The sequence below is a fragment of the Psittacula echo genome (assembly GCF_963264785.1).
Source record: "Psittacula echo genome assembly, chromosome: 8".
NCBI classification, from domain to species: domain Eukaryota; kingdom Metazoa; phylum Chordata; class Aves; order Psittaciformes; family Psittacidae; genus Psittacula; species Psittacula echo.
The window spans coordinates 22,943,399-22,956,976 of NC_137744.1; the positions used below are offsets into that span (position 1 = coordinate 22,943,399).

The window sequence follows — 13,578 nt, forward strand, 5'->3', positions numbered from 1 at the left end:
TTTCTACCAGTGGATATTTTCTCTTCCCAGCCAGGGAAAAGCAGCTGAACAGAGGGGTTACGTCATGGAGGCACATCTGGAAAAGAAAAAGAAACTTGGAAAACCCCTTTTCTAGCTGGTTTCAAGCCCTGCAGTGAAACGCGGAGCTGGTCCTGAGCTGTCAGTGGCTCTGATCCCTGAGCCTGGCTGCCAGCACCATGTCCTGGTGATGCCTCATGGCACTGGCACCTTGTGCTGGCGCTGCCCAAAGGCCCAGTGACCTGGGGAAGGTTTCCAGTCTTCTCCAGTCTCAGGCGGTTGAGCCTGTACTGGTTAACCTTGCTGCTTCCTGGCCAGAGCTGCAGCTCTCGTTAAGCTCCATTGGCAGCAGTGGGGTGACAGGAGCCCGCCACCACCGTGCACATCTCATGTGCAGGTAGGGCTGAGCAGCATCAAAGCCACTGCCTCTCTGGGTGGGTTTGCAAGCAGCCTTGAAAAGGTGCTGAGAGCAGCACCTTTCCCCGTGTCTGAGGCCGGGGATGAGATGCAAACATGTGCTTAGCATGTGTAATGTATTTCTGTACTAACTATGCACCAAATTAGAGTTTCAACCCAAAATATTGTTGTTGGATGGGAAGTCCCAGCTCATTAATCAATTGACTAATAGTTTAGTGCTGGAATGGTGTCATCGGAACGCACTCACCAGCTGCTGGGAACAGCTGGTGCTGGCGGCTTGCGCTGTGTTGGGAAGTGAAATCCAGTGTCTGGAGGTTGTTTTTCAGGGGATTTTTCAGAGCTGCTCGTTCATCTCCATGAGCAAACCCTCAGGCACTCTGGAGCGGGCACCCAGCAGGGATGTGGGTCTGGATTCACTGGGGCTTCCAACTGAATCAAAGTCCCCCCTGCATGGAGGATGCTGAGAGCGCCAGCTGCGTCTGCAAACATTTCAAGTGGACACAGGGTGTTCCTGAGGGTTTGCGTAAGAGGAACACGTGTAATCCTGTGCTCTCTGGTGGTTTGGTTTGCTCTTGAGTCAAACCGGTGTGTGCTGAGCTATGGGAATGGCAAGGGAGATGCCACCAACCCAGAGGGCAGGTTCTGGCTTGGAGGGCATTGGGTTGGGGCACAGGCGGGGGTCCTGATGCGGTGGCACTGGGGGCTGCTGTGTCAGGAGGGGAGAAGGTGGCCCCTTGCCCTACCTCCTGCCCTGCTTTCTCATCAGCTGCTGGTCCATGGTGAGACCTTCACAGCCATGCGGCAGGCGGTGGCAGATGGGGCATGAGATAAGGCTGCTGGTGGGGACCAGCTGTGGGATGTTGTTGAAGTCTCTAAAACAGAATACAGGAAACCACACAAAGACCTCAAAATGCTTGAAACAGCTGCGTGTGCTGCTGAGGTGCCTCCTTCCAACCTCGGAGCATGCAGCTGGTGGCGGGACCGGCCATGGCCAAATCCACTGGATGAGTCCTTCCCTGCAGGGTACCCAGCTCACCTCAGCTAAAGCACCTCAGAAACAGTGTTTGGTCCCTAAACACTTGGGTGCCTTGGTGGGAATTTCCATAACCTTTCCAGCAGGGCAGCAGCTTAATGATTGACAAATGCTGCTAAAGCTTTACCAGATCATGCACTGTACACCCAGAGGTGTCTGCTCCCAGAAACCCAGGGATTTATCCTTTTGAAGTCCATAGCTGAGGGGCACTCAGGTGGGGATCAGCGAAAACACCAACCCTCCTTGTGCATTATTAGTTCCCTTAACAAGGAGTCAGCTGTGGCGGTGTTGGGGGGGATGAAATGCGCAGCCAGAGGGCAATGAGGTGAAACCATCCCATTGGAGGATGGTCACTGGTCCTCAGCTTGGGAATTTGGGTTTTCTATCAGGGACATGGTGAAACTCTCCTGTGAAGACAAGTGGTGGGATTGGTTCAGCTCCAGCTCTTGGGAGACCTCACTAAGAAGTAGAAGTGGAGGGAAAACCTCAACCCAAACCCACAAACAACCCCCTAAATAAACTTGTCAAATGTCACTGAAGGACATTCCCTGGAGATGAGGTAAATGGGATATATGCTGGATACAGGCAGATGGAGCAGCCCTGGCGTGTTTACACAGGCAGTGAATTTACTGCCCTCAAAGAAGAAGCCCCGAGAAGCAGTGGGCATTAATCAAATGGAGTTTATTTGGTCAGCCATGGTCAACTGAAAATAAACATCTTGGTGTTGTTCTGCTGAGAGCACACCAGGATCTGGAGTACGCATCCGTGCCTCTGGGCTGCAAAGCACCGCATCCCATAGCCCTTCCCAAGGGCTAACACCATCCCTGTGAAGCTATGGCTCCCTGCGAGGCTCCTCTTGAAGCCTGTGCCAGCCCTGCAGCCCAAAGGGTTTGGAGAGGAAACAGAAATGATTCCTGATGTGGGGATTTGCTTCCCGCGTACCGTGTGGTGGGGTGGGAGCTGGGGCTGGGACCTGAGAGCACTGGCTGGGAAAGGAAGGGTCCCGTTAAGGACTATTCAGGGTTATTTCAAGGTACTCCTCGGTGGTCACAAGGCCACAGAAGACTTCTGCCAACTGCTCCAGCACATACCCGTGTTGGAAACCAGATTGTTCCATAGCAGAATCATGGAATGATGTGAGATGAAGGGACCTTAAAGCTCCTCCAGCTCCAACCCCTGCCACAGGCAGGGACCCCTTCCACTGGAGCAGCTTGCTCCAAGCCCCTGTGTCCAACCTGGCCTTGAACACTGCCAGGGATGGGGCAGCCACAGCTTCTCTGGGCACCCTGTGCCAGTGTCCCACCACCCTCACAGGGAAGAAGGTACCAACCTGGGCTCAACCTCGCAGGTTAGTGGCTGTCTCCTCCCTTGTAGGAGCCCAGCAGGGACCTCAACAAGTGCTTGCAGTGAGTCAACACGTTTGGGGATCTCTGCCAGTGGTTTCTGTTTGCTTTCACTGTCCTCTTTGCTGTTGTTATTTCAGCTCTCGGAGATGCTGCACATCCAGAGAGGAAATCAGCGCCGGATCCAGCAGCACAACCACCCTCCCCATCCAGCTCTCTGCAGGCACATCACCAAAAAGAAGTCCAAGGCCTTCCTGTAGCAGCCTGTATCCCTTCAGTGTCATATTATATTGCCATCCACCACATTAGCAAACAGGAGAATAAACATGGGCTGGATAGCAAAGCAAGAGGCTCTTTAACTACAGATGTTGAGGAGAGTGACGTTTGTGTACATTCCACCCTGAAGTGGATTAAAGTGGTGACCTTTCCTGTGGTGTGAAATGGGTTTGTTGTGGAGCACAGGCATCTCGCGTCACTTCAAGATCTGCCAGACATTTTGTTGCCCCCGTTGTTTATGGTTAACGTTGGATGATGTCTCTTGAAGCTGAATCTCAACAGCTGACAGGGTTTCCTGAGAGCTTGTCATCTGGACTCTATCGAGCAGAATTCCCGGGTTTGGGTGTATTTGTTCCCATCGGAAGGAAAACCAGTGTTTTCTGGAAAAGAAGAAGTCAAGGGAGGATGGTGGCGTAAGTGACTCCTAATGCTGAGCTGAAACCTGCAGAAGGAACCAGGATTTGACTGAGGGTACCAGACCTGTGGTGTGAGTCGCCGCTATTGCCCATCACTGTGTGTGTGATAAACATCTCCCAAGTGTGGCAGCCAGCACAGACACTTCTCCAGGATGATGCCAGCTTTGCCATGCATGGCCTCCCATGACCATGTCAGAGTAGAGGGATGCTACTGCCAGCACACCAAGGTACCAAGGTATAATCTTGTCTTGCTTCCAGCAGGGCCCTTGCTCCAGGTCCGGTTTTACTGTGCTGAACATGCACCAGGCAGCTCTTGGCTGTTCTGCTCCTGGCGAGGATGGTGAAGCAGGAGGACAAGGGAAGAGGAGCTGTCACACTGGTAGCACCAGCCTCGGTATTGTGTGGTGCAGTTGATACGCTGGAGGGAAGGGATGGGATCCGGAGGGACCAGGACAGGCTGGAGAGGTGGGACCTTGTGAACCTCATGGAGTTCAACAAGGCCAAAGGCAAGGTTCCACCCATTCCAACCCAAACTGCTCTGTGATTCTGTGATGCTCTGGGAAGAGATATAAGAGATAATATAAGAGATATATATAAGAGATATAAGAGATACAAGATATATAAGGAGAAACTTCATCAGCAAAGAGGGATTTCTTTGCCCCGCGGTGCTCAGGCAGAGCAATGAGCCAGGCTGTGCAGGGCAGCCGAGTGCTGCAGCTCGGAGACAAATGTTTAGCAGCCACATATCTGCTGGTGAAAGACTAAACAGAGACATGGATCTTGCACCCTTTAAACACTGCATGGCTGCGGGCTGCAGACGTGGGGATGAGATGCGCATGCTGCTTTATTTAGCGTTATATGAGCTGTGGTGCATTGATGGAAACCGCCCCGCAGATACCAAATGTGTGACTGCAAAGAAATGCAGTGTTTAGAAAACAAGGGGAAAAGAAAAAGGGAAAAGAAAGATAAAAAAAAAAAACAACCCAACAACAAACCAAAGAAAAAGAAAAAAAGGGGGGAAAAGGGAAAAAACCAGCAAGGAAGTGGAGGGAACCTCTGCTCTCCAGCCCCAGCTCCAGCCCTGAGGTGATGCTCAACAGCAAAGGATTGCAGATCTGCTTCCCCTCATGCTGTTGCTGTCATGAGGCTGGAGGAGCTCACCACAAATAATCTGTGCCTTTCCCAGGGACAAACAGAAGCCACTGAAGTCAGGGACTAACTCGTCCCCTGGTGCAGGGGGTAGACATGGGGGAGATGTCAGGGGATGCTGCAGGTGGCAGGGCTGGTGTCCCCAGGTCTGGGGGGGCAAAGCAGGGGGCAAGGGAGAAGCAGGAGGGCTCTGGGAGGTCTTGGCATAGGATGCTAGAAGGGTGTGAGCATCGAGGGAAGGAGGGGACCCTGAGCTGCTCTGTGTGCTGTGTGGAGCAAGCTGCTCTAGTGGAAGGTGTCCCTGCCCGTGGCAGGGGGTTGGGACTGGATGAGCTTTAAGGTCCCTTCAACCCAAGCCAGGCTGGATTCTAGGATTCACTCAAGCCCCGGTCCTGTGCTGTTTGTCTAAAACTGGTTTTATGACCTTTAAGGAATGATCGGTTCAGGCGAGATACTGGTAATTGAGTTACTTTTAAGGGCACTGATTGATCCCTGATCTTGTTGCCTGTTGGGCTGCCAGACTGCACCTCAGGCAACTGCCCGGCAAAAGCCGCTGGTCATTGTGACACTGACCTGCTAATCCAGTCTCCAAAGGAGTAACTCAGTGTCCTCAGGGTCCTCTGTCTGCTGACTTTGGGATGAGTGGATTCCAGGGCACTGTTTAGATGGCTCTTCCCACCTCTTTTACGCAGCCTCACATGGCATTTTGGTTAATGCTCTGCTGTTTGCTCTTGATCCTGCTCCTGACAGCGTGGGATGGCCATGCTGATGGTTTGCAGGGAGCGCCTAGCTGGGACTCACTCCTGATCCCCTCCTTGTTCCCATTATCCCGATGAAACCCAAGGGCAATCCAGCTGCACAAGCAGGGGCAGCCACTGCTTGAGCAATAAAATGCTGCTACCTGGGTTGCAAAGCAAAGTCAGAGCAAGCGATAGCCAGAGTGTCCTTAAGAGGGTGCCTGGATGAGGGGATGCTTCCCATGTCAGCCCTGCCAAACCCCCTTTCCAGAGGATCTCCACCACAACTCTGCTTGTCCCTGGGCAGTGTCTGGCCAAGGCATCCGTGCAGTTTGTGGTGCTCCATCCATTCTGTTCTATGATTCTTCAGCACTCTCTTCCCCATCAGCCTCCTCCCTTCCATGGGGCCCTGCCTGGGTACATCCCAACACTGAACATACCCAGCCCCAACACTGCTTATGGGGGCACCTTTCCCAGGAAAACAGTGCTCCAAGCCCTGGGGGGTGCTGCGGCAGGAGGGGGGGCTGGTGAAGCTGCCTGCAATAAAGCATCCCTAGGAGCCCGTGTTAGTGTGAATGCGGTATCGTCATCCCAGCAGTGTATGAGCTGGGGGATGAGGCTCCGAGGCAGCCTTAAAAACCAGAGTACATGTAAAAGAATGTTTAAATGAAGCGATATTTGGAGTCCCATTCCTGCCATCTGGCTCTGCATGGTTCGGGTGTGAGCTTTCAGTTTTCCCAGTGCAGCTCTGGAAGATGGGGAAAAAAGCCCTCAACTCTAAAGAGCTGAGACAACAGTTTCAAGTTCTGGGCTCTTGGATGAAGCATTGTGAAACCTCAGCAGCAAAAGCTGAGCAATGGATGAGCTTTAAGGTCCCTTCCAACCAAACCTATGGTTCTATGATCCCTGGACCTGCCATTTCAGACCAAGCTGGAGCCACATGGGTGCAGATCTTGGCTGTAACAGGCAGTGGGATGCCCCGTCACCCAGTGGAGGGCTGTGTGGCTCCTGTTCTGCACACCCATCATCCCCCCAAGTTACTCCCCAGGGGAAGGGGATGTGGGGCTGTGCCCAGCCCTGCACTGCTTATCCTGGGGGGTTCTGCACTGGAAATCCTGAGCACTGCTCCCATGGGTGCTCTGGGAAGTGGAAAGACGGAGCAAGTAAAGTCCTTCAATCTCCTCCTTTCTTTTCTTCCTCCCAGTTTTTACTTTCATCCTATCCTGTCCTGGCTGTGGCTGGAGGCCATGGGCACTCCCAGCCTCCATTTCCATGGTCGGGAGAGAGAGGACCTTCACTGGGGCAGCACATCAAAGGGGCAGTGGCTGCTCCACCATCTCACCTCATGTGGGGCACACTCCCAGCCCCATGGCCAGGACCCCCTTCCCCGCTCTGCACATCAATCACCGAGGATGCATCTCACCACTGGCCACCTCTCTGACCCCAGATCTTCCTCCTTTCCCCTGGGATTCAGGTGCAAACGCCTCAGAGCCATGGGCTGCACAGCTCCTGGCACCAAACAGCCTCAAGGTTTGCCCGGGCTGATGTGGGATGCGGGATCACTGCATCCCGGCAGGGAATAGGGACCTGCAGGGTAACGAATGCCTGATTCTGCTGCTGGTGGTGCTCTGTTTGGTTTTCTTTCCTTCCCTCCCCATCAGCTATTACAATAACAGGACTTTCATTTCCCCCACCCCCTTTTTCCCCCAATCTATGCCCAAACCGCAATATCGGTTAGAAATATCATCTGTGAAAAGAAAAGGCAAATAAATGAGCACATCAAAGGCAGCAGCCTGGGGCCGTTCAGTTGGGAGCAGGAACAGGGCTAGGCTCTGGGCCCATTATCTCGCTGATATCTAATGCCACCACTTCAGAGTGTGAGAATGGAGCCTTTTTCCCCCTGCAGCGGAGCGCGCTGGCCCCGCTGGTGTTTGGGAGCACAAAGGCCGCCATCCACCCGGCTCTCACACAGGCTGTTGACACGTTGCGCTCAGATTTCATCCCTGAAAACCTGGAACTTTATGCCGAACAAATAACAGGACCTTTTCCCTTCATCTGGAAAGGATAAAAACAATCGCTGGCACTTGGAGCGGATCGCTCTTGCTTTTCCTTCCTCCCCGCTCTCCTCCCAAGCCCCTGCTCGCTCCCCGCAAGTCACAACTTGCATATTTTCATCTGAGAACTTAAACCATGGGGGGTGAGGGGCAAGAGTGGAGGGGAATGAAGAAAGGAGATTAAAAAGGAGGGTTGTAAGCAGCACTGATGCAACCATGAATGCGTAGCAGCGTATGCGCTGCCCTGGCCCCACGGGCAGTGTTTGCTCTTTAGAGGGACATAGGCAAGGGCTGCCTGTGCTCCTCATGGAGGAATGGTACCCAGCCCTGCAGCACATCCCTGCTGTGGGATGGATGGTGCCTGACCCTGCAGCACATCCCTGCTGCGGGATGGATGGTGCCTGACCCTGCAGCGCATCCCTGCTGCGGGATGGATGGTGCCTGACCCTGCAGCGCATCCCTGCTGCGGGATGGATGGTGCCTGACCCTGCAGTGCATCCCTGCTGCTGGATGGATGGTGTCCTGCTTCCGCCATTTAGGGGCTGGAACATTGATCAGGGTTGCATCCTCCAGGAATCACACTGTACCCTCTGATGGGAATCACACTGTACCCTCTGATGAGCATCACACCTGGGATGGGGATGCAAGCTATGACTTCGTGGTCCAAGGCAAAGCCTGGTGAGCCCTCCTCAAGCAGCAGGACAGGCTGGCGCTCATCCTGTGCCCTGTTCCTCTGGGCTGCTCCTTCCTGGCCTTTGTTTTCAGCATGGCACTGTCGGAAGAGGAGCTGCAGCAGCAAATCCAGCCCATGAGCGGGTGTGCACTGCCCACACCTCCTGCTGCCGCCGGGTGCATTGAGCAGGTTTTGTTTCCTTTCACCCAGGTAAGTACACACGGTTTCCACTCTGTGTTTACAAACCCTTTTGAAACAGCCTTTAAACACAACGAGTGCCTGGGGGAACAAAAGAATCATTATTTTATTTTATTCATCACTATTTTACTGATACCGAAGCCCTGCACAAAGAGGTTCGTGGGTGCTGCGAGCAGTGCTGTGGCCAGCCCACACCCTCTGCCTGTACTTGGGTTGGTCTTGCCCGTTAATGGGAATTCTCCCAGTCCATGGATAAGCACATCCCGAAGCTGAGAGGTTCACAAAACCATGGAGCTGCAGAGATTAGGACTGGAAAAAGCTTCAGAACCCTGGCCCAGGCCCAGCAGCGCTGACCTCGAGCTGTCCTCTCTCTGCTCTCAGAATCCCTCCTCCATCAAGACTCCACAGCCTGTCCCAGCTCCTGATTCAGGATCTTGTTGCACAAAGGCATTTCTCCGTGGCTAACCTAAACCTCCCTGGCCACCACTCAAGCCCATTGGGGTTTTTTCTCCTATCTCCTATCCACGGAGAAAACAGACCCTGCTCTTGGCAGAGCCCAGGGCTCGGCACGTGCGGCTGGCACGGCACAGCATGGCTGGACATGGCCCTGTGTGTGGCACTGGCTGTGTGGCCTCAGTCCCTGCAGGGCTGGGGCAGAGGGGAACAACACCAAGTGCTGTCTGGAGAAGCAGGAAATAATCTCCTACCATGGGAAAGAGATAGGGAGAGGCACTCTCAGAGCAGCAGGTGATGCAGCCAGCTGGCACTGCTTAAAATGAGTAATATCTGGGTATACCTGAACACCCTGCTAAAAACCCACACAGCACAGCCAGGGGAGAAGGGACCCCGCTGCTCTCAGTTGTCAGCAGGACCATCCCAGTCCCCTCTGGTGCTGTCCATCCCTACTGTGGCAGTTGCTCACTGGGCAGGAGGCTTGTTTCCACCAGCAGCACTGGTGCTGTGCTCCGGGTCAAGCTCTGCTTGTCCAGGGATGGAGCCGCACTGTGATGATCAGCAGAGAGGTCAAAGCTGGCTTCTTATGAAGATCAGTGTGAGCTTGCTAGGGGCAGCTCCAGCACCCTCACTGCTGCAGCCACCGCTTCGTCCAGGGCCTTTCAATGCCCTCAAAGCGCTTCTACCCAGGCACTGGTCCAGCAAGCGCTTCATGCACAGACATCTGCCTCGCTTCAGCAGGGATGCGCATCAGCCCTTGAGGGCTCCATTAGCAGAGAGGAGCAGAACTGGCTCATCCCTTCAGCACCAACCAGGACACGGAAGGCAAAACGGGTTGAGAGAGAGAAGGGGAAACATCAGCTCCAAGTGGGACCTTGCCCAAAGAAGTGGTGAATGCCCCATCCCTGGCAGTGTTCAAGGCCAGGTTGGACAGAGCCTTGGACAACATGGACAAGTGTGAGGTGTCCCTGCCCATGGCAGGGGGCTGGAACTGGATGAGCTTTAAGGTCCCTTCCAACACGAACCAGTCTAGGACTCTATGGATGGAGGATTAAACTCTGTGGCTGTAATTCACACCAACAAAGGTCCCATCCTGTTGTCCAGCTTCCTTGCTGACATCCAGGTGTGTGGCCACCTGTGGTAGGGAAGATGGTGACACAGCCCCAGAGATGCTGGGCTTTGGGAAGGGATGCGGGTGATCCGGTGTGGATCCAGGATGCCAGTGCTGGTCCAGGGAAGCACGTGGTGGCCACTGGGGAGAGGCAGCCCAGGGACCTCCTCTGCAGAGCTGCAGTGAGGGAGTGGAAAGAAGAGGAAGCCGTGGCCAGCTCTGGAGCAACGGAGACTGACGTTCACTTGCCGGGAATCTGTTGGGGAATATTTTTACCCACTGGGTGCGAGTGCTCTGCACGTCAGAGCCATCTGCCTGCCACAGGGTCCCTTCTGCCAGAGCCGGGAAGTGCAGGCACCAGAGCCTGTGAGAACTAGTGCATTCCTGTGCCCTCCGAAGCTCTGTGTCCCCACGTCTCCTCCCTGCGGCGCCTGGGGACAGAGCTGGGACCACATCTTGTCCTGCTGCGGGAGAGACAAGTGCTTGTGTTCCCTAAAATGGAGATGGTCCCGAGCTCCGCACAGCAAGCCCCGTGCACTGCAAGCCGGTTTGGACATGGGAAGCTGCGTGACAACCTTGTTGCACATCCAGCTCGCTCCCCTTGTCCTCTCAGCATCTTCCCATCTTGCTTCCGTGGGCACAGCACTGCAGAAGGCAACAAGGACCTAACCCCAGTTAACGAACCAGCCGAGCAGCTCCGGGGGGTTCTGTTCACTGGATGGGGTGAATGGGCCCCAGGATAAAAATAAGTGGTAAAAATAAATGGAGCCGTCAGCCAAGGCTGAAACATCAGCTCTGCTCACCCTAAATTATCAGGCCATTGACATTTAAAACCCAGAGTGACAGCCTCATTTTGCAGATCCCCCCTCCTCGTGCCAGATGTCCTGCATTAAACACACCCCCGATCTGTGGGATCTGGGGTTTTATCAAAGGAGCCTGTTTCCACTGGAGCCTCCCTGGTTCCAGCCCGATCGCGCTGCCGCAGGATGGGGAACGCTCCTGGCTGGGGTTTACAATGAGCCGTCTCCTGCTGACGAGCTGGAGCTGGGAAGACGCCCGTCCAGCTCCCTTTCAGCACTTTCTAACCTCCTTGTGGCCCAGGCTCTCCTGCCAGTGTGCAGGATTTAATCACCCTTAATGATAGCCAGCCCAAGCACTGCATTCAGCCAGGTTTTCCTAAAGGGAATCTTTATCCAAGTACAACCCCTCCCCACTGTAAATTCCCTGACAGACGGCTGGGAATGCCGCAGGGCTGTGGCAGACCTCTGGCAAGGGCCAGAATTAAATCAGAACCAAAGTTTAAGCCCTGGTGGGGCTCCAGCAGGATTTTCAGATGTAATCAGTGCCTCTGCTGGGCTTGGGGCTCCCCTCTGCCGCCAAGGGACTGCCCCACTCCACCAATTGGAGTTAAAACCCACCCAGCTCACCCCACGCGGGTGGGAACGACTTGTCGTGATTTGTAGTGGAAGCTGGTGCATCACCAATGGGGACTCATTGGGTTTGTCCCATTTCCTCTAGAGCGGATTGAAAGTGGTTTTAGTTAAACTGACACAACTTTGTGTGTGGACAAAGGCTGTGGCAGGAGGTCTGTGCTGGAGAGAGGTGGCACAGAGGGGGAAGGTCAAGAGGAAGCACAGAGGAGCTGGGTCTCCTCTGCTTTCTCCTTTCCTACCCTTCCCTCTCTCCCAAGGGCTGGCAGAGCTGCAGTTTTTCCACTGAATGGGATGCCGGAAACTCGAAATGCCAAGACACCAAGGCATCTGCAGGAGGAGGCTCCGTGTCAGCGCTATGGGGTGACATCACCTTGTCCCTGTCCCTTGTGCCGGGGCCAATAGTGGCTCTGCCCAGCCCAGAGGTGCCCATGCTGGTGGCAGGGACACATTGGGGGTCCCCCACAACAACAGAGGAGCCTCGCACTTTGTGAGCCAAAAGCCCTGCAGGAAGCATGAGCTCGGCTCCCTGCCAGGTAGGGGAGATGGGGACATGGGAGCATCCCATGCATCCATGGCTGGAAAAGAAACCCTGAGTGTGGGGCAGAACTACTGATGGGGAGAGGAGAGCTTGGGGGAAGGGGGGGGTGTTCAGAAGTTTCCACCATGAAAAATACCAACCCTCAGCATCCTTTAAAACTGATCTCAAGGTTTTCCCCTCTGCTTTTCTCCTGGGAAAGGGAGAGGAGCGGGGAAGGGGAATCGCTCGAGTGGTTTGGGGCGAGGGGGCTGGGGAGCTCCTGCCAGATGTGCACAAATGCTGTAGAAGAGAAACAAATCTCTTCTTCTGAGCGGGGCGACTTTGCTGCTCCTTGAAAGGGAAAGTAAAAGGAGTTTTCTCATGAAAAATTTCAGGCAGAGCCATTGTCTCGCTGCAGCCTTTGATTGAGCGACTTGATCAAGCACTGGACAAAACCCTCCGTGTTTTTCAGGAGGTTCCTTAAATCCCGCCGAGGTATGGGATTATGAGGAACAACAAATGGCGAGCTGCCTCTAACCCCGCAGACTTTCTCACTCTTGTTTTCTCTCTCACTTTGGAATAAGAAATGCAGTGCTCCCTGCTGAGTTCTCTTTAAAATTCACATTGTCTCCTCAAATAAAGGCGGGGAGGGTGAGGTAGCGCTTTGAAAACCAGAACTCAGTCATACACTGCAGGGCCAGATCCTAGAGGATTATTCTCTCTCAGGACACTTTATAACTTCATGAGAACTTCTGGCCTGGCTCGTCTCACCAGCCCGGCGTGAGCGGCCCCAGCGGAGGGCAGGATGGCTGAGATCCCTACACCCCTTCCCATCGGCATGGCTGGAGTTGGCTCTGGAGGCTTTATAAAGTTAAAGCCAACTCCAGCTCTGCCCCTGGGGATGGCGTGGGCCCGTTTCCCATGCAGGCGGGAATGCATCTCTCCCGCAGCAGCACCCTCTCCATCGCAGCTGGACCAGGCCTGGCTGTGTTAATGTGACTTTCTCCTGCTTTTGGGAAGCTCGGAGCTGCACCAGCATTGTGCTCCTATGGCCTGGCAGGGCAGCGTGGCTGAGCTTTGCTGTTGGCATGCTTTTGCTGGGAAATGAATGGAATAGGAATGGTCTTTTCTTCCTGACACACACACATGGCATTCTGCTGACAAAAGCTTGAGAGCAAGGGGGTGAAGCTGGTAGCTTTGCTGTTGTTTCTCTCTGTCCTTCCCCAAAGTGGCAATGAGAGAAATAATAAAGGAGCATATTGAAATGTAAACCGCTGGTTTTAAATGGTGCTGCCACCAGGCCATTACACTGCCATGGGGCAAATGACACTGTGGACACACAGACACTGCAGCAGGATGCAGTTGCCTGCATCTGCATACAGATGCCTGTGCAGCATCTGCCCCCAGGGGACACAGGCACTGAGACCACACCAGACAGGGAGCAAGGTCTTTATAAGCAAAGCCTTGAAGTCACATTATACTGCTCCTGGAAGTGTTCGCACACCGTGTAGACGAGGCCCTCAGTGCTATGGGTTAGTGGTGGCCTTGGTAGTGCTGGGGAATGGTTGGACTGGATGAGCTTAAAGATCTTTTCCAACCCAGTTGATTCTACGACTCAATGGTTACAGCGCAATGACGGCAGTGCCCGTCATTCTTGCAGTGCTTTTTCTGTGATTGTCAGTAAACAGAAGCAGCAATTGTTGAACTTCAGTCCCTGGTTCAAGGGTTTAACAGGGCTTGTTTACATCTA

The 13,578-nt window shown here is 54.0% G+C and overlaps 1 protein-coding gene across 1 annotated transcript in view; it reads left to right on the forward strand.

The window, feature by feature from the left end:
- GPC3 (glypican 3) overlaps positions 1–3,071 on the forward strand; it is a gene marked incomplete at both ends in the record, with an annotated part of 144,239 nt that extends 141,168 nt beyond the window's left edge. The window contains 2 exons of the mRNA XM_080624486.1: positions 337–415; positions 2,952–3,071. Of these exons, the coding sequence (XP_080480612.1) occupies positions 337–415; positions 2,952–3,071 (199 nt within the window). The remainder of the gene's footprint in view (positions 1–336; positions 416–2,951) is intronic.
- Between the last annotated feature and the right edge of the window lie 10,507 nt (positions 3,072–13,578).